The sequence below is a fragment of the Pseudonaja textilis genome, chromosome Z (genome assembly GCF_049901715.1).
Source record: "Pseudonaja textilis isolate UNSWEBS1 chromosome Z, rPseTex1.2, whole genome shotgun sequence".
NCBI lineage: Eukaryota > Metazoa > Chordata > Lepidosauria > Squamata > Elapidae > Pseudonaja > Pseudonaja textilis.
Genome location: NC_142008.1, coordinates 129,045,641 through 129,073,053, shown reverse-complemented (window position 1 = coordinate 129,073,053; position 27,413 = coordinate 129,045,641). Strand labels below are relative to the sequence as shown.

Below are 27,413 nucleotides of genomic sequence, written 5' to 3'. Positions count from 1 at the left end.
TTGCAAATATGGACCCTTTAAAATCTTTGGACTTCAACTCCCAGAATTCCTGCCAGCTCAGGAATTCTGGGAGTTGAAGTCCATATATCATAAAGAGCCATAATCACCCACTTCTGTCTTAAGGGAATAATATTGAGGCATCTATTTACTTTACCATAAATATCTTGCTGCAACAGTAAATTGTATCTCAGTTGCCATAAATTCGGCGGAGTCCACCCAGAGAACTATTTAGAACAGATCAATGTTCCCAAATCTAAAAATTTATTTTTAACGGATCTTTTGAAAAGATAATTTCCTTTCTATAAATCTAAGGACATAGCTGCTCATGTGCAATCTATGTAGCAAGTTAACTAATTATTTGTCTTATTTGAAAACTCTGGGCTGAATCAAACTATCTTGTATAAAGGTAGTCCTCGACTTACAATTCATTTAGTGATGGAAAATCTTATTTTCCAGCAAGTAATCACAATGATTGCTGCAGTTGATATGGTATATGTGATCTCAACTAAGCCACTAGCTCTGGTTAATGAGCCATGCTCAAGTAGTCCTACACATGTATAAGTAATCCTCAACTTACAACCATTTGTTTAGTGACTAGCAACCATTTGTGCAGTTACAATGGCACTGAAAAGAGTGCCCTTGGCAACTGGCATGTATTTATGACAATTGATGTGTCCCAGGGCCATGTGATCACCTTTTGTGACCTTCCAATAAACAAAGTCAATGGGGAAGCCAGATTCCCTTAGTAATTATGTTACTAATTTAACAACTGCAGTGATTCTTTTAAAAAACTATGGCAAGAATGGTCGTAAAATGGGGCAAAACTCACTTACAATTGCCTTGCTTAGCAACAGAGATTTTGGGCTCACTTGTGGTCGTAAGTCAAGGACTACGTATACAATATTATTTGTGTCTGGCAACCAATACCCCACATAAAACTTACAGCAATGGGATGTATTAGCCAGCAGGAAATAGAGAGAGCTGACTAGCCAAACCAATTTAAGGTTATTTTATTTTTCATAAAATCCTAAACATCCTCAAATTTAAAAGATGAATCAAACCTCTCTTCCCTTCGGCAATTCACCCACGCGCACACACACACATACCCTTGCCCTCACCCCACTCCACCCCAAAGTCTGGCAAGTTCTTTCAGTCTGTTGCTGGGTTGAATTTTATCCCTCAGGCTCGGCAGGACAGGAGGTGGATTCCGATCATGTGTAGAGATCAAAATCAATCCGCTTGGAATTGTAGAACTGGCCCTCGGAATTATCCGCCTTCCGGCAGTAAACCCCATCAGGAAAATAGCCTTGGGATACCCAGTCCTGAAGAGACAGAAAAAAGAATTTGAAAGAGGAGAGAACGATGGCAGGGAAAAGAAGAAAAGGGAAGAAAACAGACTCTGATAAAAAGAAGTTCTCTGAGGATGAGGCTCTAGCACGAATCCGAAATCTCAGAAGATTAAACCCAAACTGGATCCTGCACCATTATCCTGGGACACGCCATATTCACCTTCATTCATGAAAGAAAACAGAGCCGTCTGGCATGGAATCGCACAAAAGAGGCAACCAATTTCAATGAGGCACACTTAATTGGCAGCGCTATCAATGCACATTGGGTGTGCTAGTATGCATTTGGGAGCAGTGATGCTTATCAGTCAAAACTAATTCTCAAGTACCATCCACAGAGCAAATCTACTGCCCAGGAAAAAAGATTCTGACCAAGGAAATAAATCATAACTATGAACAACATAATGTGACAAGTGATTAAAAATCCTAGAAATGGGTTTTCCTTCTCACAATTGCCCAGGATGGAAGGCCGAAATAATGTGCACCAACAGAAGCCTTCTTCCACCAGTACAGATAGTCCTCAACTTACAACCCCAATTGAGCTCAACATTTGTTACTGAGAAATTTGTTAAGTGAGTTCTGCCCCATTTTACGACTTTTTGACACATTTGTTAAATCAATCACTGAAGTTGTTGAATTAATAACACAGTTGTGAAGTAAATATGATTTCTCCATTGACTTTGCTTGTCAGAAGGTCGCAAAAGTGGATCGCATGATCCCGGGATACCGCAACCGTCGTAAATATGAGTCAGTTGCCAAGTGGCTGAATTTTGACCACATGACCGGGGGAGGGGTTGGTCATAAGTCCCTTTTTTCAGTGCTGTTGTAACTTTGAACAGTCACCGAGTGACTGTAAGTCTAGGACTACCTGTATTCAAGATTTAGATGAATAGAATAGATGAATAGAATTCTTTATTGGCCAAGTGTGGTTGGACACACAAGGAATTTGTCTTGGTGCAAATGCTCTCAGCATACATAAAAGAAAAGATACATTCGTCAAGAATCATCAGGTACAACACTTAATGATAGTCATATGGTATAATAAGCAATCAAATCATACTATATAATATAATATAAATCAATATAAATCCTAAGGATACAAGTGACAAAGTTACAGTCATAGTGGGAGGGGATGGGTGATAAGGAGTGATGAGAAGATTAACAGTAATAGTAGTGCAGACTTTGTAAATAGTTGGACAACGTTGAGGGAATTATTTGTTTAGCAGAGTGATGGCATTCAGAAAAAAACTGTCCTTGTGTCTAGTTGTTCTGGTGTGCAGTGCTCTATAGCGTCCTTTTGAGGGAAAGAGTTGAAACAGTTTATGTCCGGGATGTGAGTAAATATTTTTAGATATGCTTGCAAAATCAAACAACCAACAACACTACATAGATGGCAATCAAAATGAATAGAATTGTAGAAAGATGCACTTTTTAAAAAAGTCACTCAGAAAAAAAGAAAGATAAATAAAATATTGGAGAAGGGAAAAGGATATTTGTACCAACAAGGAAAAAAGGACATTACTAGGATAGTGAATAGAGAGAGAAATACACAAAAAGTGAGGAAGTGAATAAGAAGTTAATCTATCTTCTTTTGGTCTCTTACCTGCATCTGAGAGCTGCTGAAAGGTCCGTAAAGTTCAGATGTGTTTGTGTTTTCCCACTTATATTCCCACATCACCTCCGAGAGTATGTTGTCATCACTTTCCCTATGTGACTGACTTCCTGTTGTAGGAGAATAAGCACTTATGTCAGAAGAATTTTTCCTAAATTCCCTAATAAAGAACACCTACCCACTAATACAGGAGTTGTGTATTAGGGGGTAGGTGTCTGGAGACCTCTATTCTAACAGAGTTAAGGCAGCGTTTCTCAACCTCGGGAACTTTTTTAAGATGTGTGGACTTCAACTCAAGGATTGCTGAGCGTGTTAAGATGAGTGGTTGTATATTTCAATGCTTCCCCAAATAAGCACTTGACACACAGCTTTGCAAGTCTGAGAGGAATTTCCACCTTGAACCCTGGCATAGTGAAAAACACCCCAACAAGAGATCCCTTGCCTGCTGTAATAAAATTCAGCAAACTGTCTCAACTGTATGTTTCCAGTCCAGTTCCTCCGGGAACACTGTAGCCCTCGGTTCTCCAAAGACGCTCACCTGCTGATGTCTTCTCTCCTAGTTTGGCTTCATCGATCTCCTCAGCAAACATATCGAGTTCTGGTTCACCAGAGGAAGGTGCCGCAGGAGGGTGCTGTATCGCCCGGAGTCTCACGGCCAGCTTCTCCCGGGTTTCCTGATAGATCTCATAGATGCCTCGTGCCACCATTTGGTCAGCCAGCCCTGACAGCTGTTCCAGCTGCTCTTTCCGCTCAGGTGACCCTGGCTTCTGGGGATCATCTTCCTCAGCTGGTTCAACTTCATCTACTTTGAGGCGGGTCCAGGGCTTCCGCTGACGTCCACTACTTTTGGGGCCACCCTTGTCTCCAAACCTTTGAATGGCTCTAGCTACGGTCTCACCAGGTAACATTAAGTCTACCATCCTTTCCAGAAGTTCCTTCTTCTCCAGAGGTGTCCGGCCCACTTCAAGATCTTCATCATCCTCATCATCTTCATTGTTATCTGCAGGATCGAGTGATTTCTTCTGACCGGGAGGCTGTTCCTTGATCTTGACCTGGAAAAAAACAGAAAAGGATAGATTAGGTAAGGGAAAAGTGATATAATATGGATTAAAACGGATTTTAGGTCTGGAACAAGAACACAAATGGTTGCAATCATTTCCATTTTTGCAGGTACACTTTTCATCTCTCAATATTGGTCTCAATTTTATTGGTAGAAGTGGTACTATGTACTATAGGGGAAGCTGGGGAATTCTGGGAATTGAAGTCCACACATCTTAAAGTTGCCAAGGTTGAGAAACACTGGTTTAAACTGATAACCATTAATGGAGTGGATGGCCCAGTATCCTATGACTTGTCCATGGTATTTCCTTTTATAATCCTGAAACTCCCCTACATTTCCTTCAAATAATGTATATGCACACTTTTTCCATAGCAGCTGTGAGACTTTAGGAGCTGGAGGAATATCAAACTAACTAAATAAAAATAAATCATGTATCCATCTCTTAGTTGCCTTCTTTCTAACTTAAAATTCTCTAATTGGTTGTATATATACAACCAGTGCAATATATATATTACACTGGTTGTCTTCCCTTCAAGTCTACCCAAAAAGATTTACCCAATCTATGTTATCCAACCAATTGTCCCGAATCACCGCCTCTTTTTTCAAGAAATAGTTGCCTTCTGAATCAAAATGACCTTCTTCCATCTCCTCTTGCAAATTGAAAGGGGTGATCCGGACACCATCTTCATAGTCAATAGTGGCAGATTCCTGCCCTAAAAAGATAAAATAAGGAGATTAATTTCCAATTGACCTCACACCAATAAAAATATTATTTAACCTTATTTTTTTTAATATTGTTAACAAATAGTAAATTATTGGAGTAGAAAGTGCAAATATGATACCTTCTGATCCAAAATTATGATTTTACTTGAATTATGAAGTCTTAAAACATTTTATTGAGATTGAAGATTTTGTGATGAGTCACCACAGAATTGTCTTAACTGTCATCACTAAAAGAAATCCACAATCTTAGGTACTTTTTTTTTAACAGAGAGAAGAAACAATGTAGAAGTTCTGATTACTGAAATCTATAGCTGCCTACTTACCTTCCACATCATCTGATGCAAGGATGTCATATTTACTACCCTGCCCTTCATCTTCCTCCTCATCTTCCTCATCGCTGTCCAATGAATGTTTGCCCTTAAAGCGGCTACCTGGCCCTCCAATAGCAGGTTCCACCAGCTATTCAAGAGATGAAGTGAATTTAGAAGTTCAGCATTTAAAGAGCCTACAGTGCTTACCTGTTTTCCACAATTGTCAAGTTAACAAATTAGCTAATTCTTCAAATTAGCAAGTTATTCTCTGGAACTTTCTCCAGATTTTTCCCTGATAACTTGAGACCCTTATAAAATAATTAATCAGTGGGACAACTTGCCTCCAGAAGTTGTGAATGCTTCAACACAGGAAGTTTTAAAAAGACATTGGATAACCATTTGCCTGAAATGATGTAGGGCATCCTGCCTAAGCAGGGGGTTGGACTAGAAGACCTCCAAGGTCCCTTCCAACTCTGTTATTCTATTCTAATAGACAGTCCTCGACTTATGCAATTGAGCCCAAAGTTTCTGTTGCTAAGAAAGACAGTTGTTACTTAGTAGCACGCCTGTTAAGTGAATGTGACTTCTTCATTGACTCTGCTTGACAGAAGGTCGCAAAAAGTGATCACATGACTCCTGGACATTTCAACTATAATAAATATGAACCAGTTACCAGGTATACAAATTTTGTTCATGTGCCCAGGGGATGCTGCAATGGTCGTAAGTGAGAAAAATAATATCCTAAGTCACTTTTTTCACTGTTGTAACTTCACAGGGTCATTAAACAAATGGTTATAAGTCGAGGACTACCTGAATTTAAGTCTGTAGCTATAGCTTCAACTTCACAATCCTGTGTTTTTCAAATGTGGTAACTTTAGGATGTGTGTCCCAAAGGTGGTTTTTCAAGAGGCAGCTGGACTTCCTTGATTTTCTTTGAAGACATTTCACTTCTTACCCAAGAAGCTTCTTCAGCTCTGAGCTGCGCTTCATTTGAAGAAGCTGCTTGGATGAGAAACAAAACGTCTTCCAAAAAGAAAAAGAAAGTTTAGTTTACTTTATTGTCATTGTACCTCGTACAATGAAATCAAACACCATCTTCAGTGCACATCATGACCATGAAAATAAATATAAACGCACATCCTTCACCCTCCGCACATTGAACCAAAAACCCGATACCGCACAAATACTGCACTATACAGCAGAATTCAAAAGAGCTACTGCCCTGAAATAGAAGCTGTTTTTCAGCCTATTTGTCCTTGTTTTTATTATTCTGTACCGTCTGCCAGATGGTAATAGTTCAAAAAAAGGCTTCCCAGGATGAGATGGATGCTTGAGAATGTTTTGAACTTTCTTAAAGCAGCGGGAGCTGTAAAGCTCTTCCAAAGAAGGGAAAGGTCCAGTTGCCTATTGAAAAAGCACAACTATGACCTGGATGACTGAGAATCTCCATAAACATTTAGGATGTGTGGACTTCACATGTTTCAGAATACCCTAGCCAGCATGAGAATTCTGGGAGTTGAAGTCCATTTGTATCTAGCCAAATTGAAAAACACTGTTATGAATAGTTCTCCCTTAACTGTATTTTCTGGATCTCAAGTTAAAAAATATCCTTCCTCAACCTGGGTTGCATCAGGTGATTTGTCCTACAATTTCTGGGAGTTCCTACCATTAGATTAACCAGTATTGATAGGAACTCTAACCAACAACAGGCAGAAGAATTCAGTTTAGGCAATAGTGCTATAAAGTTTTATTTCACCTTCTTCTTCGGGAGAATCATCTCCTCTTCATCATCATCACCTTGGTCTTCAAATGTGACTTTCCGTTTTGACATGATGACCCTGTAAAATGCAATCCAAATCAACAGTAGAGAGACTTAAGAAACTTACACACAACTGACTGCCTTCCAAAACACGAACTTGGCAGTTTTCATAAGTATCATATCCAGCTTTACCAGAATGCTTGTTCCTTTACTGATAAGGACCTTATCATTACTATACACTGCCTCTGGGGAAAGTTTGTAAACAAGCAGCTGTCAACTCTGCCTTTGCTACCCATTCCAAAGTAGATGCACGCAATCCATATTATCTACCCTTTGGTATCAATGAAGAGATAGGTTAATATAACTGAAGAAACTGATAAACTCTCAGAACCAAAACACTGCCCCAAATATCACAATTTAAAACAATCCTGCATACTCCCTCATAACAGTTTTATTCCAAATTGCTGTCAGGCACTCCCAAATTTTATAATAGAAAGAATCCTGCATTCTGAAGGTCTCAGGTTGGAATTGGGAAAGTTTGTTAAAGTAATTGCAGAGGCAGAAAATTGCAGCTGCAATGAGTATAACAAGACCAGTAACAAATAGTGGGACAACTACTGCCTAGCAACAAGAAAGTTACAAATTAGAAGGATGCTAGCTAGGGCACATAAACTTTGGTAACCTCTAGCTTATTATAATAATAAATCAGACACCCATTTTGATAAGAAATATTAGCATAAACATGCAATGTATGAAGGAGGATAAAATAGAAGAATCCAATCAAAAGAAAAATGTGTCAAGCAATCAATGAATGATCTTAAGAGTATTAACTTCTTTAATCATAACTGTATAAAATTTGTACGTAGTTCAGTGTCTCAGCTCCTTTAGCTGCTGAGACCCTTTTGCTGAAGTACAGGTAGTCCTCAACTTACAACCACAACTAAGCACAAATTTTATTGTTGTTAAGTGAGAATTTGTTAAGTGAGCTTTGCCCCATTTTACGACTTTTCTTGCCACAGTTGTTAAGTGAATCACTGCAGTTGATAAAGTTAGTGACTTGGTTGCTAAGTGAATCTGGCTTCCCCACCGACTTTGCTTGTCAGAAGGTTGCAAAAAGTGATCAAATGACCCCAGGATGCTGCAACAGTTTAAGTAGGAACTAGTTGCTAAGCATCTGAATTTTGATCACATGAGGAAAGCTGCAAAGGTCGTAACTGTAAAATACGATCATAAGTCACTTTTTTTCAGTGTGTTGTTAACTTTGAACAATCACTACATGAAGTGCTGTAAGCTGCAGACTACCTGTACTTCAGTAAAAGTTCCTTGAACCACCCCTCGTGTCTGGTTCTCATTGGCTAAACCCGACTCTCCACTTTCTTTCGGAAGCAGAAAGATGTGAAACCATTATTTCCAAAAAACGGGGCTTTGTGGCCATCTCTTAAAGTAAGTTTCCTTCCCTTCCTGAACTCCACAACAGTCTCCATTAATTCCGATTCCTTTCTCAACTGGGTAAACTGGAGAATTAGATGTAAGGGATGCCTATCGACTCCCCGCCCCCCCCGCCCGCCCAATAAAACGTGTCAGAGCCAAAGGGGGAATCCCCACAATTTTTCTCGTGCATCTAATCACGTCTGAAGTTAACTTAGGAGGCAATCTCGACGCTTATTTGGGAATCTCGGGAGCCCCGAGATTTCCTAAATTAGAATAGGCGGATTTGCACCTTCCCCTCCGTCCCATCCCCGGACAAACGACCTGGGTCGTACCTCGGCGGCTGCAATAACAAGCACCCGAAGACTCCCAGCAGCGGTGCGCAAGAATCAACATCAGACTCCTGCTGCCATTCGAGCAGGATATGACGCCATAGCTAGAGACATTTTTTTCCTCCCCCCCAACCAACTCGGCGCACGGGACGTGACGTTATTTCTGGCAACCCGTGACTTCATCGCCCAGCTCGGCCGAAGGAAAGTGTGGGCAAAACTGGAAAAAAGCGCTGCGTGTGCTTAGGCCGATGGCGGCAGCGGCGGAAGCGGGCCCAATTTTTCTCTTTTAACAAAATGCCGCGATAGAGGGTTTTTTTTTTTTTTTTTTAAAAATAGATTTCTCCGCTTAATAATAGTTTCGTCCTTTCTGGAACTTCCCCTGTTACCGGGAAAATATAATTTATATTTTCAGCTCTCGCTGACGTTTTCCCGCCCTTTTCTGAATCTGCAATTGCGCAATGGCGGATGTATAACGAGCTCAAAAGGCGGCGGCGTTGCGGTTAAGGATCGCTGCTCTTTCAAGAACACATGAAGAAATGTAAAGAAATCAGTCCTGACTGGGGAGCCTCCCAGAGTTGATTGAAAAATGGGCGGCTATGTAAATGTTTTAAATAAATAAATTTGTGAAAGATAAAAACTCCATGGCCAAAAGAAATAGCATTCAGTTCTTCAGAACTGTTAGAAGAAATATCCTTCTGGGTTCAGTTCCAAGTGGGGAAAAAGACACTGGAAACATGGAGGCTGTTCGGAAAGATGGTTAAATGGTGGACAGGACCGCATGGCTTGAAGCTCCAAAGTGAAAAATATTATGACATACTTCGAGGTGAAAAGAAAATGGGGAGACCAAGATGCTGAGAGACCTTTATATATATATCCTTTGTTGGGCCCCACCTTACTGTTCCTGTGTAAGAAATGTATTCCATTGGCTGTCAGACACCCAGGGGCGGGGATTTTTTTTTTTTAATAAAGTTTTATTTGGGTTTTCACACATACAAAGTACAAGTAAAACATATTTTTTGAAAATAGTATGGTCCCGGGTTGAACTTCTTTATACAGACACAAAACTCAATTTCATGCTCCTTTTTGTATTCTATTCCACATCTTATACTATTCTACATTTTCTATATAGTTTTTCCCATCTTTTAATTTTCTCAATTTTATTTTGATTATCTCATCTCAATTCAAATCATTATATTTATACTTTTGTCTGTTCTGTTTCAATTTCATATTATCTTTTCTCATTAAACAAATTTTCTCCTGTAGTTACTAATTGGAGTATGACACCTTTATATCTTTTAATTATATCCATTCAACTCTTATTTAAACTTCAATATATACCTTAAGGTTATGACCTTCAATATAATACATAATACATAACTTCCAATCGAATTCTGCTTGGTACATTCTTATAATACACACTATATTCTTTTTTAAAAAAGGATTATAAATATATGTAATTAAAAACCCTCATTCCATTCCAATTCAGTTCTATCATTAATAATCATTAAAATCTTAACATCTTTAACATTTCTTTTCAATTAAATATACTTCCTTAAAGACACATATAATCTTCATAATTAATTTTTCCCTTATTTCTCTTCACATGTTTTGTAAATCATTAAATATTCATTTGTTACATTTATTTATTGACAAGCATTCCACTGAGTTATGATAGCTATTTTATCAAACATTTTAATCATACATTGTTTCATATTTTCTGAAATTATTTCCATTTCTAATATAACAATACTATCTTATGTACCTTTGCAGAATCCCTTTTTCCATTAGATTTTCACCCATTATCTCTAAATAGGCCCTGTTTCTCCATATTTTGTTTCTGTCCTTTATAACTTCTTTTCCTTTCTTTCTTCCCTCTCATCTTCTCCCTCCCCCTTTTACCCCCTTATCTCTCTACTTCTAATTCTCTCTTCTGCATTTCCTTCTTCTGTTGCTTTCTGATTTTATACTTATTTTTCACTCTATTCTTTTTGGGGGTTGTTTCTCCCAATCTTAAACTTTCCTTCTCTTTCCCCACTTTCCTTTTCCCCCCTCACCTAAGATTACCTGTTCATTAAAGATGGCTTTTTCATTAAAGATGGCAATCTTCTTGTTCTGCAGGCATTTCTTGTTGTTTCTCATAATTCCAAATCTCCATTTCCAAGAACTGAAATACGAAGCCAAAAGAATCTCTCCCTTCTTGTGCATCTTCTTTGTACTTTTTAAGTTCCATTTTCAGTTCTTCTAAAAGTGAAGCCATTTTAAACAGTTTTAAACAACCACCCGATTGATTTTAGTCATTCAAATACAATAACCAAGAATCCAGAGATCACCAACTAATCCAAATAGTCCCAAGCTGTTTCTTCTTATTTCTTTTTCCACTTTCTCTTCCTGGGGTTTTACTATTTTGTTGCGATGTTTCACTTAAGAATTACTTCGTGTCAAGTATGGTGAACTGAGCATTCGAGACTCTACCCCCTGGAGTGGTTGGGAAACTCTGGGGCAGGGAATTAGAACTGAGGACACATCCCTTTTCAGTTCAAGCACAAGAGAAAGCAGGGATTTCAGTAGGAGGTCGCAGGGAGAATTTTCTACGGAGGTAGATGAATCATTAGCAGAAGTGGCAGGAATATCAGGAGCCTGGAGAAAAACTTCGAAACCAGTAGGCTCCAGCATAGACTGTAGAGAGGGGCAGATGGGAAGTAGGCAACCAGTCTCATCCTGGGGTCCATCTGGGGTATCTGGGTATTGGCCCCAATATATGATTTGGGGTCCACCTATAAACACATCATTTGATGGGAACCCTGACAAGTTGGCATTATTTTTAAGCCAAGCTGTGAACCACCTGGAGTTATATTCAAATTGCTGCCCTTCGCAGTGGTCTATCACAGTCGCTATAAAGGCGGTCTTAACAGGTGACGCTGCTGATTGTGGCAGAATTGCACAGTGTGCATGCAAAGGAATTGATTGAGGTTGAATTGTTTTTAGATGTACTTAGGGTTCAGTTTGAAGATAGGTCTAGGATTCATCAGTATGAAGAAGCATTAATGTCATTAAGGCAGGAGGGCAGACCTGCTGTGGAATATGTAAGAGATTTTCAAAAGTTGGCAACTAGGTTGCGCACCTGGCCTGAAAGGTTATTGATTAGGGAGTTTAGGTCTGGTTTAGATAAGGCATTAAGACGGGGGGGTTCCCCAGAAACTGGGGGAATTGTATAAAATGATTATAGATTTGGATGTTGGGTTACGGGAATTTCGTTCTACATTCGAAGACCCCAGAAACCAGAAGATAGGAGCATTAACAGCAAAAGGAAAGATGGGAGAAGAGGGCAAAGGTAGAGGAAGAGTGTTGATGAGGTGTTTTCAGTGTCAAGGTTTAGGACATCGGGCGATAGAGTATCCATCTATAGAAACTGATTATAGAAAGCAGGTAGCTAGGGTTCCTGGCCCCACTAGTAGTAATGTACAAAGTAGTGGTATGGCATGTGGTACGAGAAAAGGGTTGAGTAGCTCTGAAAAATCTCAATCTATATCACAAAAGGCAGATATAGATGTAATGTTGAGTGGTCGCGAGAGGAAGACACATGATGCCGAACCACCCAGAGTAGTCTCGGGGCTATATGATAGCGGAGAGGACAGTCTGCAGGAGGATGATTTGGTGACTAATCCTGAATGACCACTTATTATACCAGTAGTATTGGAGAATCAGATAAGAAAAGTAAGGGGCCAGTATGGAGCATTGATTGACACCGGATGTACTAGGTGCCTAATTAGTAAATGGGTAGCTGATGAATTGTAGTTATCAGTGGAGAATTTCCCCATGCCTATGCGATTTGAGCAAGTGGATGGTTCGTTATTGGGTGGGAGTCCTGCCCCTGTAATGACAGCCCCTATAAAGCTGGAGTTAGGGAGTCATTGGGAATCTTTACGATTTATTGTGGTAGCAAACATGCGGGAGGTGCTTATTTTGGGTTTAGTATGGTTAGACAAATGGAAACCCACGATATGGTGGGAGGATGGGTTCCGGAAGTTACGAATTGTAGTTGACCCTATGCCTCCTCTCTATAGGCAACATAGGGAAGCTATAACAGCTGTGGTTGAATTAGAATCAATACCGTTCTCTGATGTATATAAAGATTTGTCAGATGTATTTAGTGAAAAGGAATGTGAAACATTACCACCACATAGACCAACGGATTGTGTGATTGATTTGATTCCTGGGGCAAAGTTTCTGAAACCAAGAATGTACGCCATAACTCCAAAAGAGATGGAGGAAATGAGAAAACACATCGATAAGAATCTGGCTCGTGGGTTTATTCAACCAGGGAGATCACATATAGCTGCCCCTGTTTTTGTTTTGCGAGAAAAAGGATGGTGGCCTACGTCTTTGTGTTGAATTTTGTGGGCTCAATGCCATTTGTGTAGACAATGTATACCCCTTACCATTAATCAGCAATTTGTTAGCAACGTTAGCAACTGGCCATTATTTCACTAAACTGGATTTATGTGAAGCTTACTATCAAGTTCGGATTAGAGAAGGGGATCAGTGGAAAACTAATTTCAATTTTCCCCTTGGAAGCTTCCATTTTAACGTTATGCCATTTGGGCTGCAGGGAGCACCTGCCATTTTCATGCAACTTATAAATGAAGTATTGCAAGAACATTGATATTGCGGCATTTTAGTATACTTAGATGACATCCTGGTTTACACTAAAACAATGGAAAAACATGTAGCATTGGTGCAAACTCTTCTGAAAAAATTATTTAAGGCTCAGTTGTATGTGAAACTTTCGAAGTGCAAGTTTCATTGCACGTCATTAGATTATTTGGGGTATAGAATATCAAATAAAGGATTAGAGATGGATCCCAATAAACTAAAAGCAGTAGTCGATTGGAAAACCCCAAAGACAAGAAAGCAGTTACAAAGTTTTCTAGGCTTCGCGAACTTTTATCGGCAGTTTATTCCCAAATTCGCACAAATCATATTACCATTGACTGAATTATTAAAAACGAAACACCAATCGCCAAAACCAAAGCCTAGCCAATCCATTGCATGGTCAGAAGAATGTCAGCAAGTGTTTGAGAGTTTAAAAGCCTTATTTTCTCAAGAGCCCATTTTAAAACATCCTGATACTACTAAAAGTTTCATAGTACAAGCTGATGCAAGTGATGTTGCTGTAGGAGCTGTCCTACTACAATATAACACGGAAGGATAGTTACAACCGTGCACCTATACATCATGAAAATTTACAACTACAGAGCGAAGGTGGGCTGTTTTGGGAGAAGGGGGCATTCACTGTAAAATGGGCACTTAGTACATGGTGACATCTATTAGAAGGATTAAAGTACAAATTCGAAGTATGGATGGATCATAAAAATTTGCAGGCTCTACAGAAGCCAAGAAAACTGTCCCCTAAGCAAGTGAGGTGGACTTTGCATTTTAAACATTTTGATTTCCAACTGCAATATGTTCCTGGAGGTAGAAACTTCATGGCGGATGCACTATCTCAAATACCCCAATACAATTTATGTAAAGATGAGGTTATTCAACCTATGGTCAATACAGGAATGTTGACCGAACAAATTGAGGTATTGAGCATAAAAGGGATCAGCAAGAAGGACTTACAGGAGGCTACGGAAAAGGATGTCTGGATAAAAAACAATAAAGATGGTTGTTTGTATAAAGATGGATTAGCTTGGAGAGGAGACAGAATGTACACTGCTCAAAAAAATAAAGGGAACACTTAAACAACACAATGTAACTCCAAGTCAGTCACACTTCTGTGAAATCAAACTGTCCACTTAGGTAGCAACACTGACTGACAATCAATTTCACATGCTGTTGTGCAAATGGAATAGACAACAGGTGGAAAAAAGGGAGTTAGCAAGACCTTCCCAATAAAGGAGTGCTGACGGTGCTTTCACTCTGGTGGTACCATGAGACAGAGTCTACAACCCACACAAGTGGCTCAGGTAGTGCAGCTCATCCAGGATGGCACATCAATGTGAGCTGTGACAAGAAGATTTGCTGTGTCTGTCAGCATAATGTCCAGAGCATGGAGGCACTACCAGGAGACAGGCCAGTACATCAGGAGACATAGAGGAAGCCGTAAGAGGGCAACAACCCAGCATCAGGACCGCGACCTCCACCTTTGTGCAAGGAGGTACAGGAGGGGCACTGCCAGAGCCCTGCAAAATGACTTCCAGTGGGCCACAAATGTGCACGTGGTTGCTCAAACGGTAAGAAACAGAGTCCATGAGGGTGGTATGAGGGCCTGACGTCCACAGGTGGGGTTGTGCTTACAGCCCAACACCATGAAGGATGTTTGGCATTTGCCAGAGAACACCAAGATTGGCAAATTCACCACTGATGCCATGTGCTCTTAACAGATGAAAGCAGGTTCACGCTGAGCACATGTGACAGACGTGACAGGGTCTGGAGACACTGTGGAGAATGTTCTGCTGCCTGTAACATCCTCCAGCATGACCGCTTTGGCAGTGGGTAGTAATGGTGTGGGATGGCGTTTCTTTAGGGGGCCGCACAGCCCTCCATGTGCTCGCCAGAGATAGGCCCTTGGATACCGAGATGAGATCCTCAGACCCCTTGTGAGACCATATGCTGGTGTGGTTGGCCCTGGGTTCCTCCTAATGCAAGACAATGCTAGACCTCACGTGGCTGGAGTGTGTCAGCAGTTCCTGCAAGACGAAGGCATTGATGCTATGGACTGGTCCGCCCATTCCCCGGACCTGAATCCAATTGAGCACAACTGGGACATCATATCTCGCTCCATCCACCAATGCCACATCGCACCACAGACTGTCCAGGAGTTGGGGGATGCTTTAGTCCGGGTGTGGGAGGAGATCCCTCAGGAGACCATCTGCCACCTCATCAGGAGCATGCCCAGGCATTGTAGGGAGGTCATACAGGCACGTAGAGGCCACACACATTACAGAGCCTCATTCTGACTTTTTTTAAGGACATTATATCAAAGTTGGATCAGCCTGTTCTGTTTTTTTCCACTTTAATTTTGAATGTAACTCCAAATCCAGACCTCCAAGGGTTGCTAAATTTGATTTCCATTGATAATTTTTGTGTGATTCTGTTGTCAGCACATTTAACTATGTAATGAACGAAGTATTTAATAAGAATATTTCATTCATTCAGATCTAGGATGTCTTATTTTTGTGTTCCCTTTATTTTTTTTGAGCAGTGTAGGTTCCATCGATTTGTCAAAAATAGGTGTTGGCCCAATGTCATGATGTTCGGCAGGCAGGGCACTTTGGCTTTCTAAAAATCTTGCATTTGGCAAGGCAGCAGTTCTGGTGGCCACATATGAGATCAGAAATCGAACAATGCATTAAGGAATGTCATGTCTGTGCTACTGCAAAGCCAAGGGTTGGAAAATCTTTGGGACTATTACAAACTTTTTGAGACCCCAACCGGCCATGGCAAGACATTGCCGTGGACTTCATTGTAGAATTGCCCAGCAGTAAAGGAAACACAGTAATCTGGACTATCATAGACCTGTTTTCAAAACAAGCCCATTTCATACTGTGTAAAGGGTTGCTCTCAGCAACAAAATTAGCAGATTTATTCATACGACAGACATACTGATTACATGAGATATCCAGGAAAATAATTGCAGATAGGAGTGTGCAATTCACTGCACGGTTTTGGAGAGCATTTGTACATCTCTTAGGTTCTTCACAAGGTCTTAGCTCTGCATACCATCCTAGCACTAATGGCACAGCTGAACGAACCAATGCGATGATTGAGAGATATTTGCGATCATATATATCTTATCAACAGCAGGAATAGGCTGATCTGCTTCCATTTGCTGAGGTAGCATATAATAATGCTATACATGAAAGTACAGGGTATAGCCCATTCCAAATAGTAAATGGGGTAGAGTTTGTTCCAATGCCTGATTTACAGTGTGATGACATGCATCCTATGAGTGCTAAAATGTGGTCAAAGATAATTGGGAGAAGGTAAAAGAGATTCTCGACAGAACAGCACAAGAATACAAACAATAGGCAAACAAGAAAAGAGCATAAACCATTCCAAGCAGGCGATTATGTCTACTTGTCAACAAAATATATAAAATTAAACCTAAATAATAGGAAACTAGGGCCAAAATATATTGGACCTTTCCAGATTACTAAAGTGATTAACCTCCATCACTGTACAATTTAAATTACCACCATGGTTACAACGAATGCATCCTGTGTTTCATGCTAGTTTATTGAAACCTATAGAACACAATAATATACCTAGGACCGAGGAACCTATTATAGCTAGGGGTTCTAACCATGCTGAAATTGATAAAATTCTAGATTCTTGTATATGCAGAAGATTATTGCAATATCTGGTGAGGTGGAAGGGATATCCTGAAGCAGAGGCAACATGAGTAAAAGCATCAGACCTATATGCAAATAGACTTCTAAGGCAGTTTCATGCCAAGTATCCAGATAAGACTGGACCGCAATAGTGAACTGAGTATTAATATACTGTATATTGTTTTATAGACTAGATCCTGGTAGAGGGGGGCACCTGTCGCAATCATGCAACACAAAAGTCTAACGGAACACCGGTGATGGCTTGATCGAGAAGGATGGCGATCACCAGCAACGATCCTGAATAATAAACAGAGAGGGTATATTGAGAGAGCCTTTTTGTTACAGCAATGTTAATGTGGCTAATGATGGAGTAATTAGGCTACAGGAATTAACTATTATGACTGTGATTAGATAATAAGGGGTAATAATGAATAATGGTGGGTAATAAGGGGGAAATTACTATAAATACAGGTTTTGGTGAACTCAGTTTATAGCTGACTTTAATTTTATTTAACTGTTTTCGTGGTGTCCTTGCAGATGAAGGAAGTAAAACTTTTTGTTTATCAAAACAAACAGTTTTGATATTTTCTTTGATCACTTTTGTATTTTCTTTGATCCACGCATTTGACCTACAGAGCAGTTGAGAGCCTTTTGAAAAAGCACCTTTGGGACAACCAAACAGACACTAAGTTATCTTACCCTGTTTCTTAGTTACTGAATGCCTCTGTATACAAAAATCCTGTACACAAAATCTGAAATTAAATGAATCTTCAAAGCTCTTCATAAAACCATTTAATTCCCTTAGGGAAACTCCCTTGAGTCAAACTTTGGCTCCTGGCAATTTGATAAAAATATTTTTTTGTGGCAACAATAAGGAAATTATTAGCTAATTCCCCCCGCCCCCATTTTTTTTAACTTTCCAATATATCTATTGATTTCAGGTTTCCTGATTGGTTCCAGTCAAAGATTAACTATTTCTGTTCATATTTAGCCAAGGTAGTTTATCTTCCAGGGTTTACAGAGATCCTTTACAACTATGCAGGTGCAACTTCCACAAAAGAGTTTGACTGGGTACTACAACTATCCTATTAAACCAGTTGCTGTGTTTAAACAAAGTTAGGGCTCACTTTTAGGTTATTGTTCAGCTCTTATTCCTCTAACCTGGGTGCCATGAAACAAAGAACATTCAGCCTAATAGTCTAATTTGGATCAAAAATAATAATTTGCTGGCGGCATTCAGCAATTCAGGTCTTCTTGATTTAGGACTCATCCTATGCTCTCATGCAAAAATAGAAAGCATATGCTTCTGTCATTAATTGCTTCCCTTCCTCATTTTATTGCAGTGCTGAACCTGTAGATTTACATAGGTGTTTTTCAAATTTGGTAATTTTTAAAATGTGTGGAATTCTGAGAGTTGAAGTCCACACATTTTAAAGTTGCCAACTTTGAAAAACATTGTTTTACATGATTGTGGCTACTACTTTGGCTGATGGATTGACGAGCATTAAATCCAATACTATATCATCTTAAAAGTCATAGGCTTCATTATTCTTCCTTATAATGATATAAGTGGTAATTGCCTTTTCTTTATACTTGATGCTGAGCCTTTGAAAATGAGACAGAGATTCTTCAGATGTTCCCTGGATTGCAGCTTACCAAAATTTGATATCCCATAGATGAGTGACCAATGGTATACCGAAACCAATTCTGTCATATAATAGTTGTTTGCAAACATCACACAGATAAATCATAACCATGGTTAATTTACATGTGGTTTACTTTGTCCAGTTTTCACATTACATTATTATATAATCAGTTAGATTAAGTTCACCCATTTGGTTCATGGTTTTGTTGGAAGAAATATTCATCTGGTTCAGTTCCAAGCTGGGAGAAAGACACTGGAAACATGGAGGCTGATTGGAAATATAGTTTTAATGGTGAAGCAGAAGCACATAGTTGGTTCTGGGAAGCTGATCACATGGAGTATACCTTCTTTTGTGTTTTGCACTTGAGCTTCCTGTTCCTGTGCAAGAACATGCATTCTATTGGCTGTTGTCATGTTTGTCTGAGCTTCCAGGTTTGGTTGAAGTTGCAGGGTGATGATGTAGTAAAGAGGCATGTGTTCTGAAAGGGTGTTGGGCAATTCCTATTGTGTCTTAATGGCTTTATCCTGGTTTAGATCTTGAGTAAGGGTAAATCCCATCACCCTGGAGCTGAAGGTCTTCTGTTTAGAGATAGGATGGCCCAGTCTTTCTTAATGGGCACCAAATATCTGTTAGGGGCAGAGAGCTGGAGCCTTGAGTTTCTATCTCCCTTAAGATTTTTATTTCTCTTTTAGGGGAAATATTTTATCCTGCCTTTTTAATATTTCTCAAAATATTTCATTCTTCTAGGAGAGGGGTGGGTGCTAACTTTCTACAGTGTCATGGGAATTCTCAACTAGCATAGCTAGCCAAAGGTTTCAGAATTGACATCAAATATATCAGGACACTGGGTTGAGGAAAACTACCGTAACATATGCAAATGAAACTACTGAAAATTTATCGGATGAAGCTATTTCTTGTTCAAAAGGTAAAGGTTTCACCTGTCCAGCCGTTTCTGATTCCAAAGGGTGGTGCTCATCTCCATTTCTTAGCCAAGGGAGCCAGCACTGTCCAAAGATGTTATGATCATGTGGCCAGCATGGCTATATGCCGAGGCATATAGAACATTTATTTTCCCACCAAAGTGGTAGATATATTTACTTGCTTATACATGGTTTCGAACTGCTAGGTTGGCAGGAGCTGGGGCAAGTAACTGGAACTCACCTCATCACACAACACTCGGGTCTCAAACCTATTAGCTTTCCAACTAATAAGCTCAGCATCTTTAACTGCTGAACCATCATACCCCTGATTTTTTGTTTAGGACCATAACTGGAATCAACAACTTGGTTGTTAAGTAAAGTGGACACTAGGTAGAATTGTAACTATGCTTAGGATTTAACTTCAGCTTTCTTTTGCTCTGCATAAATGCAAAGATTGTAAATACGAGGATTGGTAATAAAGTTACTTTTTCTTCACTGCCATAATTGCAAATGGTTGAGGCAGTCACTAAATGGGGACTACCGCACTTTGCATTAAATTCCATCTATCTTTCAGTAAGTCTGAAGTTAAATTACCTGCCCTCTAGAAGCAAACAGAAAAGTTAATTTCTATATATTTTTTCTGATTGGGATTTTACCCATCATTTCATGATGCCATCTCAGAGTATCTTACAATATGAATAATAGAAAGGAAAATAAGTTTTTTTCAAAAAGAAGAAAACATTAGAAACAAATATAATATTCAACCATACAAAACTTGATAGATCCAAATATTTAAACAGACTGCTATAAAAACCAATTAGTACCTTAGCTATTTGATTCTATTTGAAGAGCAATTTGTGTTATATTCAATTGATTTCCTCCTAAAATTGGTTCTCTTTAGGACCAGAGAGAACTCTAGTTTGTGGTCAAGTTATCTTCCTTTTTTGTAACCATTTGTTCTTCAAACTCATTTGTGGGGAGATGTGGATGAAGAAAACAAGAAACCATGATCAAAGTCATTTCCTGCTCTTATCTCTGTCACTCTGGACCAAGAGATCAAAATACTTTTAATGCCACTTGGATAGAGGACATGGGTAACCATTAGCCCCACCCTCTTCATCCAGGAAAGGACTTAGGTAACCATTAGCCCCACCCTCTTCATCTAGGAAAGTATTGCGAGAGGTAAGGAAAACTCTCCTATCTGAAAAACCCAAGGGTGAATTTGGCACCAAAGGTAAGGTCTGAATGCATTCAGCAAGTGCTTTCATGTCATACTTTTCTCTAATTACCCTATCTTGTGATTAATTTACTTTAAATATCCCTGAATTTATTTATTTATTATTATTTTTTGCAAACTCATAACCTTGCACCACTGTTTTGAATCCCCATTTGGGTATGCCCAAAGGCTGCCTGTCATTTCATCAAGCAATATGACTTAGGAGGCATAAGATTACAAAACTGGTCCTTTCCCCCTTCCTTTCCTTGCAATCCACTTTTCTTTCATGTTCAAAAGCTTAGACTTTTTTAATGACATTTTTTGTGCTACTTCAGCATAGATTTTTAATTTCTTTTTTATCGGGCTTTCCACTCTCCAAAGTCTCTTTTCATTCCCCTGTATTTCCTCACCACTCTTTTGTGAAACGATTCCACTACTTCCTCATTCAAACCATTTATCTTTTTTTCACTATCTTTTTCCTTATCATTCCCTTGTCCTAGACTTTCAATTTTTGTGTTTACTTTTACACCCTGCTTCTTCTTTAAAGGTCCATAATATGTTCCACTTGTATGCATTAAACTCCATGTAGTGGACTGGCCGAACCTTTAGGATGAAAGGCTGAAGTTTGAAACTAGAAGCCTTCTCAGTCTATGCAAATAGTCCTCGACTTACAATGAATGAAGCCTGAAATTTCTGTTGCTCAGTGAAACATTTGTTAAGTGCATTTTGCCCCATTTGATGAGCATTCTTGCCACAGTTGTCAAGGGAGTCACTGCAGTTGTTAAGTTAGTAACTTGGTTGTTAAGTGAATCCGGCTTCCCCATTGACTTTGCTTGCAAAAAGGTTATAAAAGGTGATCACAGGACCCCAGAACACTGCAACCATCATAAATATGAGTCAATTGCCAAGCATCCAAATTTTGATTGCGTGGCCATGAGGATGCTGCAAGGTCATAAGTGTGAAAAACAATTATAAGTCACCTTTTTTCAGTGCTGTTGTAACTTTGAACAGTCACTAAATGAACTGTTGTAAGTTGAGGATTGCCAGTATATCCTGCCTCTGTCCTCTGTCTTGGTGCAGAGACCTGAGGTAGTTCCTGCTGCCACCAAGTATTTTCAAAGAGGCACCCCTCTTGGCATCCTTCTCCAGCATATGTAGGAGAGAAGATTCCCACAAACTATGTTGCTCATCCGGCAATTTAAAAGGAAAAAATAATAATATAGGGTCCCAAATCCTGGACCTTTAGTGTTGAGGTACCTGCCTTTCCTCTCCCTTTTGGAGATAGTCCCTCTAGAGACAATTTAAACCTGAGGAATAAGCAATTTTTAGCTTTAAGTTCTCCCATGCCAAACATTCAGTGGCAAAAATAGCGGGGGGAAAATAAAGGTACTCAATTTCCAGAGGTCTTTAGAAAACTATAAAGGAAAATATGAACCTCTGAGCAGAGCTATTGGTCTGGATCTAATATAGAAGTAGCTGCTTATAAAGTTGCAGGAAGGAAGGGAGGGAGGGAGGGAGGAAGGAAGGAGAGAGAGAGAGAGAGGAGAGAGAGAGAGAGAGAAAGAAGGAAAGAAAGAAAAAGAAAGAAAGAAAGAAAGAAAGAAAGAAAGAAAGAAAGAAAGAAAGAAAGAAAGAAAGAAAGAAAGAAAGAAAGAAAATACTAGGCTTGCATAGAGAAGATACATTTCAGACATGATAAAACCTACAAGAGTTTTGCCTAGAGGTATGCTATTGTAATTCCTCAGGGACACACAGATTCCTGAAGTAAAACATTGTTTGCTATTTTTTCCCCATTTCCAAATACAAGAGTTTTCTACCTTGACAACTTTAAGAGGTGCGGACTTCAGCTCCCAGAATCCTGGGAGTTGACATCCACACCTCTTAAAAGTTGTCCAGCTTAAGAAACACTGGCCTAATAGATTCTGACTTCTATCAAGAGGAAGATGTTATTTATTTCCTTTATCTTTGCCTGGCTCTGATCCTCTGTCTTTTATTTTCAAACAGGATGGTTGGGGCTAGGGAGATCTGCTTCTTATCTGCTTCTTAATCTCTCTCCAAGATTATTGTAGATTAAGATCATTGGCTGCCTGTTAGTACCTACAGGATGCCACCCATTCAGGTTACCATTGCTATACAATAGTCAATAAATCATAGGACTGTTTGACAGGTTCCAGGCCACTATACAGAAGATGGGAATTTTTGGTACCTTCAAATCAGTTTTTGCTACAGTTTTTGTTAGTGACTCCATGGGATGCATCATGGCAATTTTCTTGGCAAGGGTTTTTGGAAATGGTTTGTCATTGCCTTGTTCCCAGGGTAAAAGTGACTGGTCCACCATCATCAATTGACTTAGTGATCAAATCAGGATTAGAACTCATGGTCTCCTACTTTCTAGCTTGATGTCTTAACCACTACATCAAACTGGCTGTCCGGGGAAGTCACACCTCAGCCAATGTCAAGTAAAATGTGGTTTAGTTACATATGTCATCCTTGCTCTGCCCCCCAACTCACCAGAAAGGTCGCTCCCTTCCTCTTGTTCTATTAACTATCCAAAGTAGAGTTGTCTAACAGTACTAGGAGTAATACCTGGTTCATCTGCTGCATTTCTTTTCAAGGTAAGCAAACACAACTCCAACCTACCTAACAACAAGAGGAGGGGAGACCCATGTGGCCCAGAAATATGCCTCTCCCCTTGTCACTGTTTTACTTCAAAAAAAAAAAAAAAAACCTTCACCAAAGAAATAGAGCACTTGATTATTCAAAATAGAAAAAATACTATTGAAACACTAACCTGTCTTGAAAACTGGACTTGTATGTTTTTTTTTCCTCCACTAGGTGAAATTGACAAGAATTCTGCTATTTTCTCCTTCTAATCCAAGCAACAGGAAAAAAATGGTAATTTTCACCCCCACCCCACCCCCACCCTGTGGTCAAAACTAGGTCAGCTGTTGGGCACCTCAGTGTTGGAGGTTGAAGTATTCCATGAGCATTCCTGAGATTGAAGTGATTGACAAAGAAGGTTCATAGAGTAAATGCATAATGCTCTAGTTCAGTGTTTCTCAATCTTGGGAAGGTTAAGATGTGCAGACTTCAACTCCCAGAATTCCTAGCCAGTCCATGCATCTTTGCTAAGAGTCAGCATATGCCCTCCCCCAACAATCTAGGTCCTCATTTTATCAACCTCGAAATGATGGAAGTCTGAGTCAACCTTGAGCCGGTGAGAATCGAACTGCTGGCAGTTGGCAGAATTAGCCTGCAATACTGCTGCATTTTAACCACTTTCCCACCATAACTCTTTTAAGCATGATTTAAACATCCTTTGCTCGTGAACTATATGATGTCCAGGCTGCTGGGAGAAATAATCCCACACATTTGGAAACCCAGTTTAAGAAAAAAAAGTGCTCAGCTCAGTTCCTCTTTTACCGCCTTCATCTTCCTCTTATATGTTCCCTCATCCCTGTTTTCTATGACTTTTCTCTCCAGTTTCAGAGCCAGTCCGCCATCAAACTTCACACCTCCAGCATTCTTACCTCTTCCCCTCTGGATCAGCTCCCAGACCGGCAGGGAGTCCTTTACAAGAAAAATAACCACGCCACTACCTATCAGCGCTGCTGGTGTGAGCTCCGAGGAAATCTTCTTATCTGCTGGGAACAGCCTGGAGACCGGGCTCCTTGTCATCTCATTGTGTTAGAAGGCTGCACGGTGGAGTTGCAGGAATCCACCTCGGAGCCTCATACTTTTAAAATCTGCTACCGCAATGTCTTGCCTGACCAGTCTTATAAGATGGCAGCTGAGGATCAAGAGACGATGGAAGACTGGATGCGAGCTCTCAGCAGGGCGGGATTTGAGTACCTCCGAGCGTTGGTTACCAAGTTGGAAGGCCAATTTCACCGGCTGAAGAGCCAACAGTACTCTGAGGAAGAAGCAAGCTGCAAGGCCACGGACCTTCCCCTGCAGCCTCCAAAACCAGTGGCACAAAGAAGATTCCCCCACATGGATTTCGCTTGCCTCCATCAGGAATTTGGGAAGGACGTCAAAAGGGCCAGGGAGCAGTGGCAGGAGGGAAAGGGGAAGCATGTCCCAGAATGGGAGACATTTGGCTGTGACCAGTGAATTCAGCTTCAGTGGAGGCAGTATCAATTAGATAATTCATTTCAAAATATTAGTTCTTCTTTGAATGCTTTTAATAAATGTCTCTTTGGAAAAAATTGGGAGCCTTTTTTTTTTTAACAGAAATGCAACAGCATTCAGGAAGAAGAAAAGTTCTTCTTAGGAAAGGGACATTTGTGGGTTTCTTATTGTGGGCTTTGATTACACCGAGGTCTAGTGAACAAAATCACCTATTCAGAATGAAAGAGTAGTTCCCTCTTAGAATCTTTTCCAAGAACACTCAAAAATACTGTTTTTCAGCTGGTCAGGACTGGGATCCTCAAATACTGCAGCCTGATCTATACTAGATAGCCGAGGCCTATTATTAAAAAAGATAACCACAGATTCCCAAGTGCATATTTAGAATAAAATATGGAATCCAGTTTTACAAAAATTCTAGATGGCTGGGCCTATAACTGACAACTTCTAGACAGCATAGCCACCAAGAGTGCAGATATGCTAATTAAATACGATATTACCAACAGCAATAGCACTTAAGACATATATTGCCCCTAGTACTTTTACAACACTCTTGGGGGGAGGGGTTACAAATGTCACCTTATTGCCGTCAACAATCTGAGTTCTCGTTTTATCAGCCTTGGAAGGAAGGAAGGCTAAGTCAACCTTGAGGTGATCAGGATTGTTCTGTCTTTAGACTGCTGGCTGAATATAAAGACAGACAGACAACTCTACAAAGGCTTCCATACAAAGTTTCTTTATTGGTCACAAATCCTCAAATATAACTCACGGTTACATCGCGATTCATGTAATGTCCAATTCTTTGCATAGTTGACTTCATAGTGTAAAAGAATAGTGATCTTTCATCCCATAACGAAAGAGCAAGGGGGTGAGGCACCAGCATGCTGGGGTCCAGGCAAGAGTGAAGGAACCTCCCCCAACCCAACCAAAGGGCAATTCAGTGACCAACCAGGATTACAGATGTTGTGTCCCTGCCCAACCACAGCCCCAGCCTGGGCTGCCATGTCCCTAGCTAAGGGGGAAGGGGTGTTGTGTCCCTGACAGTTTCCGTTATGTCTTTGGAACTGGTTGGGGTTTCCCAACCAGGTCCGCTGTTTGAGCGGGAACACCAGCCGCTCCCATTGGTTGGCTCCGTTTGACAGTCGGCTATAAAAGCCGGCTGTCGAGCAGAGCCAGCCAAGCGAAGCGAGCGAGCGGAGAGCGGACCAACGGAGCAGCGCCGCAAGAGTTCCTGCCCTCCGGGCTGCCTGCCCGGCCGGGGCAGTTCTCACCCTCCGGGCTGCCTGCCCGGCCGGGCAGTTCTCACCATCCGGGCTGCCTGCCCAGCTGAGGCAGCTATCGGCTCCCGGACTGCCTGCCCAGCCAAGGCAGCTATCGCCTCCGGGACTGCCTGCCCAGCCGAGGCAGCTATCGCCTTCCGGACTGCCTGCCCAGCCGAGGCAGCTATCGCCTTCCTGACTGCCTGCCCAGCCAGAGAAGCTCTCCCTGCTCGGGACTGCCTGCCCAGCCAGGGCAGCCGCGGCAACCTGCTTTGCTTAAATAAATCGTTGTTAGCCTTCAGCTCTGTGTCTGCCTCGTGTGTGCCTTCCGACTACACAACAACAGATGTGACATGAACTACATTTCCCAGAATGCATTAACTACATTTACCATGAGGCATTCCCTTAAGGGGACAGCTCCCAATTCTAACTGAACTAACTCAATTCCCATTACCTAGATACTGTCTGGACAGCACACTCCCCACCTGAAATTATAAAGTCCACTACTAACTAACTATCAATTAACTATATAACTAAGATAAACAGTAAACAGTAATATAGCATCAAACAAAGCAAAGCATGCAAAGTTGAGGTTCAATCTTCAAGTTCAGCCTTTCTCCACAGCAACACTAGATCGGTGACCGGTCTGGTGTAGAGCTTCTTGGTGAAAGTCTGCTGGTCGCTTCTGGCAGCCTTGTAGGGTGGACAGGTACTCTTGCTTCCAATGGTTTCAAGGGGTGTTGGCAAGCTTTTGGGATAGATGTTGCAAAGACATTTGCCTGGGATGGGGACTGCAGCTTATCAATGCAGACTATCCCTGTGATTCCCCATCCTAGCACTGTCTTGAAGGCAAATGGGGAGCCTTTTGGGCCTTTGACTACTTCCTTTGATCTCCTGGTTTTAGGAGACTGCTAACTAACCATACCGGTTTCACCTGCCCGTGTCATAGTGAGTGCTGCACATCCATGTAGGTCTTGACACATTTATCTGGGCTCTCTCTTTCCAACTTTCCAAGGTGGAAATTTAGGGAGGTGGCGTTGGCTACCTTCCATAATACTTTGGCTTGTACTGTCTTTGTTGTCAACTCCCTTTGTTGTTTGACCAACTCCAATTTGGCCTGAGCTTTGGCCATTGTTGCTTGTTGGCTGGCCTGGACTTCTGCAATTGCCTCCTTCTGCCATGTCACCTCTTCTGTTGCACATAGATCTGCGTCTGCTACTGCAGCTTCTATTTCAGCTTCTGCAGCTCGGTTGGCATAACTTGCTGCTTTGGAGGCCTTAGATGTGTCACTACGATGGGAGGATGCTCTGGAAGGATGGGAAGAGCTAGTAGCAGAG

At 40.7% G+C, this 27,413-nt stretch overlaps 2 protein-coding genes across 5 annotated transcripts; one reads left to right on the top strand and one right to left on the bottom strand.

Moving 5' to 3' along the window:
• Positions 1–994: 994 nt before the first annotated feature.
• CD2BP2 (CD2 cytoplasmic tail binding protein 2) lies at positions 995–8,752 on the bottom strand. The gene is made up of 7 exons (XM_026712025.2): positions 8,575–8,752; positions 6,809–6,890; positions 5,065–5,200; positions 4,574–4,731; positions 3,497–4,010; positions 2,950–3,068; positions 995–1,322 (listed from the first exon to the last, which is right to left on the bottom strand). Exons 2-7 carry the CDS (start codon positions 6,881–6,883, stop codon positions 1,212–1,214), a joined length of 1,113 nt encoding a protein of 370 aa, XP_026567810.1. The 5' UTR covers positions 6,884–6,890; positions 8,575–8,752; the 3' UTR covers positions 995–1,211.
• Positions 8,753–20,464: 11,712 nt separating this feature from the next.
• On the top strand, positions 20,465–24,891 carry LOC113443747 (sesquipedalian-1-like). Of its 4 annotated transcripts, none has more exons than XM_087915363.1 (4): positions 20,469–20,567; positions 20,610–20,655; positions 23,525–23,584; positions 24,173–24,891. In XM_087915363.1, exons 3-4 carry the CDS (start codon positions 23,582–23,584, stop codon positions 24,800–24,802), a joined length of 633 nt encoding a protein of 210 aa, XP_087771489.1. In that variant the 5' UTR covers positions 20,469–20,567; positions 20,610–20,655; positions 23,525–23,581; the 3' UTR covers positions 24,803–24,891. The 4 variants fall into 4 exon arrangements, with proteins under 4 accessions (XP_087771487.1, XP_087771485.1, XP_087771489.1 ...); XM_087915360.1 differs by having other exon boundaries at positions 20,470–20,567; positions 20,610–20,707; XM_087915361.1 differs by having other exon boundaries at positions 20,465–20,655.
• The last annotated feature ends 2,522 nt before the right edge of the window (positions 24,892–27,413 follow it).

What these genes read in the sequence shown, in the direction of transcription:
- CD2BP2 (XM_026712025.2), bottom strand. Translation starts at nt 6,883, where the DNA reads ATGTCAAAACGGAAAGTCACATTTGAAGACCAAGGTGATGATGATGAA. An exon ending in TGCATCAGATGATGTGGAAG is followed by an intron (nt 4,732 to 5,064) that starts GTAAGTAGGCAG and finishes TTATCTTTTTAG; the next exon opens with GGCAGGAATCTGCCACTATT. An exon ending in AGGAGAGAAGACATCAGCAG is followed by an intron (nt 3,069 to 3,496) that starts GTGAGCGTCTTT and finishes CTCCTACAACAG; the next exon opens with GAAGTCAGTCACATAGGGAA.